This window comes from Colletotrichum phormii, assembly GCF_030913505.1.
Source record: "Colletotrichum phormii strain CBS 102054 chromosome Unknown BDP81scaffold_13, whole genome shotgun sequence".
NCBI lineage: Eukaryota > Fungi > Ascomycota > Sordariomycetes > Glomerellales > Glomerellaceae > Colletotrichum > Colletotrichum phormii.
In genome coordinates, this window is record NW_026851455.1 from 824,567 (window position 1) to 830,415 (window position 5,849).

Genomic DNA, 5,849 nt, shown 5'->3' on the forward strand with positions numbered 1-5,849 from the left:
CAACCACAACCTATTTGGGTCAGATGAATTGAAAGCTTCGACTATTTCTAGTCGCTACTTGTGCTCATTACAAATCTCCCTGGGTCCTCCCTCCACCTCAACGACAACTCAGGCGAGTAAACGGTGAAATGGAAGCTGAATACTTTTCATGAGGAGCTTCACAATGGCCGATCGTGATGTCGATAAGCAAATTGGCCGGAAACCATGATGAGCTCCTGGGTTTGTATACGGAACCCGCGAAAAGACGATTCGTACGAGAACTACTGTCGTAGTAAATGTGCTGGTTAGAGTTCCCGAGGTTGTCGTCTTCCTGACTGTGATGCCGCGTTGTTGATGTCCTGTCAGTGAGCCTCATCTGAGCCGTTCCGAAATCTTGCCCATTCTCACGTTCGAGAGTCACAGTCTCATAATCACTTCCCACTCGCTCACATTCGATCTTCTGCGCCGAGTAATAGTAGTCCTAGCACCCTCATCGCGGCCTGTATCATTGCTCATTTGAACGCTTCAATTGATTCAATGCCCCCTGAAGCCCAGCCAAGGCGTGAAATATGGACACTGCATGTAGAGCATCGCAGAAAAACATGCGTCGACACAGCGGCTGAAAGGAAAGATTCTCCTATGCCATTGACTTTCACGGCAGGTACCTCTGCCCAGTCCACATGCTATATATATCCTTTTGACGCCCCAAAAATGTGTATTCAAATAGTACACGTAATATTTCTTCCAACAAAAGTGGTATATAGAATGAAAAAAAAAAGACGCCACGCGCCAAAAACCCAAGCTCATCACAGCTCCAAAAAATAAAAATAAAAAATAAAAAACCCCAAATTGAGTGAGAGGGCCTGGGACTATTTTGTTTCTTTTCATTAATTATTACAGAAAAGACATCAACAATCAGCTCATGATGGCAGCGTGGCACTCGGTCCCGATATTCGGCGTCTCCAAGCCAGATTTGGTCTGGTTCCCCGGCTTGAGGTAACAGTTGCCCGGCGCCGATCCCGCGACGGCGCCCTCCCTCGTCGTCCACAGCGGGATGAAGCTGACGCCGGCGCACGTGGCGTTGCCCTCGAATCCGGGCTCGTAGTTTGTAAAGGCCGCGCAGGCGTCCATGCAGTTGTCAAAGTTTGCCGTGAAGAGGGACATCAATGGCGAGTTGGGCGCGTTTTTGTTGCCTTTGAGGTGGGCGTGTCAGCAAAGTCGTGCAAAAGTATAGATGAGAAGAGAGGAATAAAATAAAAAAAAGCGAGAGGAGATTTGATTCTCAAAACTTACAGTACATGGTGAACGTCTTCTTGCCGAAAAAGTCAGTCGTGTACGTCTGGCCCGTAGTCGTCTCGCTCGAGTCGGTGCAGCCGTTGGTGAGGGCGTTGAACCCCGTCGCCGTCGCCGAGGCACTCGTGACCGTGACCGTCGTCGTCGCCGTCGTCCCGCCGCTCGTCGCCGACGCCGACATGGCCGCCAGCTCCTGGATCGCGTTGTTCGCCCGGCTCGCCTCGACGCCGGTGCCCGCCGCCAGACCGATGACGGCGGCCGCCAAGACGGCGATGATGACGGAGAGGAGAAAGACGAGAAACGTGCAGCCGCAGACGGTCTTCCTGTTCTTCTGCTGGGCGCCGGCGCCGGCGCCGGCGGTCTCCCCGCCGTAGACGGACTGGTCGACGCCGGAGGCCGGGTACCCGTACGTCGAGCCCTCCTGCTTCATCGGCGTGACGGGTTCCGGCTGTGGCGAGGCGGAGTAGGATTGCTGGGGAGGTGGGTGGTAGACCTCGGGGTACTGGTGCTGAGGTGCCAGCTCCGGGCCTTCATCGTACTGCTGCTGTGTTGTAGCCATGATTTAGTCTCTTTGTGATGGGATCGAAGACTCGGGATCTTTGGTCGAGGCTTTTTGGAACGGAGCAACCAGAGAAGATGGGAAGAACCGAGAGAAAGGAAGAGCCAAGAGGAGGGAGGGAAGCAAACAAGCGGGGAACTTACCCTGGGAGCCATTTTTAAGTACTTGACCGTACTCATAAGAGGCGAGGGAGAGAGAGAGAGAGAGAGAGAGAGACAGACAGACAGACAGACAGACAGACAGGCACCAGAAAAGAGCCGGAAGGATTGGACAAGGTGCGGGACGGGAGAAGCACGAGCTGGGATCGAGAAGGAGGAGGAGGAGGAGGAGCAGGAGGTAGATCAACGAAGGAGCTGGAGTGGCCACGGGTGGAAAGACATGTTAGTCTAGCGTTGCAGTAAAATCTGACCCCAGGCAAAGGGCCCCCGTGTTACCCATCCTTTGGGCTGATGGTTGGAACTCTCTTCAACGTCTGGTCGAAAGGTGAGAGTGAGATTGTGAAAGTGAGCAGGGCATGGCATGGCTAGCTTGCTACACTAGTAGAGGGGGGGGGGCGGCGGCCAGCACGGGGCAGGATCCCAATCCTTGAATCGACCACACAACTCGCGTATCCGCAGAAGATAGATATTGCAGGGGTCCCGGAGAACGGGGTCGAGACCACCGCAGGCCCTGGCGGTGGATGGCTGACGGGCGAGGAGAAGGAAGAAGAAGGTGAGGAAGAAGAAACTTTTCAAACGGGACCAACCATCATTGATGATTGAGCTGACGGGCTGAAGCCTTACAGGGTTCCAGTTGCCTACCGTGGGCGCTAAAACCTCTCGTCTCAAATTTGCCGTGGGTTCGTGGGATTTTGGGCGGAAGAAACGAAAGCGTGTAGTGTACTCCGTAATGTGTGAAATACCTAGGTCCAGCCCGCGCTTCCTTCGCATGGGTTAGCCGCGATGGAGCACACCCAAAGTCGTGCAAAGACCCAGCCACGAAAGCTTGACATGAGCGGTTGTGCGCCGTTGCCCCTTGGGAGAATGGGAGCTGGGCGCAGCAAAGACACATGTTTGTGATTTCTGGCCACACGTACGAAGTGTTCGGCACGGATACGTCTTCTGCGCGGGAAGAGACAAGCGTTAATGATACCATGCAGGCGAGCGGATCGCCCCAGGCAGCTCTTATGCGCTTCTGCTTATCCATTATTCGGGTACGAGATGGGCAGAATATATGTATCAAGGCCCTCCTCCTCTCTCTCTCTCTCTCTCTCTCTCTCAAGAAGGAGGGGAAAACCTGCCTCAAAAGGATACTGACCTCATGGATTGGCATCAATGGTTTCCCAGAGCAACTTGATCCGTGGAAAGGAACCAATGAGGCAGTATAGTCAAAGGTGACAAAGCAGAGAGATTGCCAAGTCAGTAATGAGCATCACGACATTCTGCTCTCCGGGTTGCTAGTGCTTACCAGCAGTGGGACACAGTTTGACAAGGGCCACCCATGGATGCTACATTGCTACCACGTTCGACTTACCCAATAACAGGGGTTTGTGGGAAACTGCGGGCCTGCGGGCCTGCGGGCTGAACTTGAATTTTTGAAGGTTACAGTTGATTGCCTATTGCAACGCTGCAGCGTATCCGTACAGTCGTCAATTGTCGACGGCCGCTAGAGGTTCTTCATCTCGTCAACGTCAAACCCAATGGCTTGTCCAAGACGGGTTATCCGTATAAAGTAAGGTAGACGCCAGCAAAAGGGTCCAATATCAGAAGGTTGGATGAAAGGGACGGGCTAACACACATAGTCCAACCGCGCCGTTGCGGCGCCTTACTGCGTCTGGTATTGTTTTTAGCAAGAGGGCTGAAGCGGCAAGCCCTTCCCGTGGACGGAAAGGTGGCACGCCGCACCACCATCTCTGTCTGGGCTGCCTCGCCCGCCCGTTTACTCAGGAACTCGCGCTGCTTGAGAGCATGGGCGCCCCATGTTGCCAGGCCGGTTTGGTGTGGTGACCACGTTCGTTATGGAGACCGTAGACCAAGGGGGGAGATGAAAGGCTATCTTCATCTCTATCTCTGGGCCAAAGGGTGGAACTGTATCTCCGTACTCCGTCGTTGTGGGTTATCACCTGCAGGCTTTCCTTCGGATGTTGAAGAAGTCCGGGAGTACGTCTGAACGGCAACCCCCCCTGAATTATAATCGGCCCTCCCCTGCTTAACAAAAAACACAAGCACAAATTCACATACCCTACGTCTAATTCCTAGCCCTGACCATAACCGCTAACCCTAACCACTAATCTAAACCCGTATTATATAATTAACTCTATTTTATAAAGGTTGTAATTTTCGTAGAATTGTTTTATAGATATTTCCTGAATTTTAAAAGAGTTTTAAAGGTAAAACTTGGAAAAAGGTGAAGATATTAGTACGGACGGCTTTAGGTAGTGGGGGAGGTGGGCCACTATCGGAGCGTGTACGGCCGATTTTTGTATAGTTTTTGGTTGTGGACGCTGCTAGTGGGTGGCCGATTAAAATACAGGGGGGTGCCGTTCAGACGCACTCAAGTCCGGAATCAAAAGATGGAGTTTTCTGCTCAGCATTGAGATGCAGAAATTTTGAAAGGGGGAGTAGATCAACACACGATACCCTGTAGTCGCCGACCTGGACGGGTGGGGGGGGGGTAATGGTCCATCAACGCCCGCAGGCAGTGTTTGCATGTTGTAGTCTTGAAATTGCCCAGATCGATCTGTAACTGATGCTTTTCGTTGACAGACGTGTTGATGAACCGGCAGGCATCCAAGGTCTTCCCAGGACCCAATTCTGAGCGGTCTGTGGTAGACAGAAAGACGATGGTCAAGAAATAAAAGAGCGAAAAAAGAGCTTCTAGGATGGCCCTGAGAGATTTGGCCTGAGCTCGCCTTACCTCTAGCAGGATAGCCCCGGCGGCCCGATTAAGCTTCTTTCAGCTGTACGAAGCAGCCGTCCAATCGCCTGCTGTTGGAGCTACCGGGGGTTTATTAAACGCCAGGCAGACCACAATTTCGCGAATAGAGGAGAATCACTAATCACGAGGATTTGAACATCCGCATCGGATCGGGGGAGAAAGGATGGTCGTCTCCGCCGAGGGATTCTCGTAAATCTCTGTCTACGGAGTAGTCTTTACGCAGGACTTTGTGAATTGGAGCTCGGCCATAGGCTCAACCCAGCCGAGAGTAGCTTGATTCCAGAGATATAATGAAAGGGCAACCTCCCCTCCTGATGTGAGCAAGACGACGAGGCGAGCTGTTCTCATTTCTCGTAATTCTGCGGCACAGCAGCGGCAGAGGCTGTGCCGCTACGAACCCAGAGCCATTATTCCTATTGTTGTTGTTGTTGTTGGTGTCTACCCTGCCTAGCTTTTCCGATGATCTAGACGAGATCATCTAAGGATTTTCCTTGACCGTAGACAAACTTGAACGGCACAAGCAGCCATGGATATCGCAGTGACACTTTTACCCCCCCCCCCACAGTTATTAAGTAAGTTCTTAGGACATCACTTGGTGATAGACCATTTTTTTCTTTCAGAGTCATCGAGAGTAGAAGCCTGTGTCTGATCTTGCAAGTCGCAAGTTGGGTCAATATGGATGCGTCCTGTCAACGTCTTTTGAAACTGGTATCGTGAGATCAGCCGGAACGACCTCAATATCAATCCACACTTATCGGGTTTCTTCCTTCACCATCGGCCCCATGAGCATATCTCAATTAAGTTCTTGGTCCTGCACCTTTTACATTGGGCCCCTGTCAGGCACAGTCTTCCTAATGGCTGGAAGAATACCCTCCTCCGCGCAGAAGTCCCTTTCGGTTCGCGACCCCCGTTGGTTCAAGGCAGACTTCACTGAAAGTCGCAGCCAACAGTTTTGCCAAGCTTCATTGGAGAGTTGTTCAAGAAGGAGGCCGGTCCGTCGCCCTGCGCTTAGTTTCTCCTGTGCAAGTCAACACTAGCAACTTACAACTGCCTCCGCCCGGCTCTGTCACATTTCGCGCTGGAAGCAATCCTTCCGTTAGCA

The 5,849-nt window shown here is 52.3% G+C and overlaps 1 protein-coding gene across 1 annotated transcript; it reads right to left on the reverse strand.

Moving 5' to 3' along the window:
* Positions 1–894: 894 nt before the first annotated feature.
* Positions 895–1,831, reverse strand: BDP81DRAFT_462245 (uncharacterized protein; the record flags this gene model as incomplete). Its single annotated transcript, XM_060593875.1, has 2 exons — positions 895–1,172; positions 1,273–1,831. 2 exons carry the CDS (start codon positions 1,829–1,831, stop codon positions 895–897), a joined length of 837 nt encoding a protein of 278 aa, XP_060443811.1.
* Positions 1,832–5,849: the final 4,018 nt, after the last annotated feature.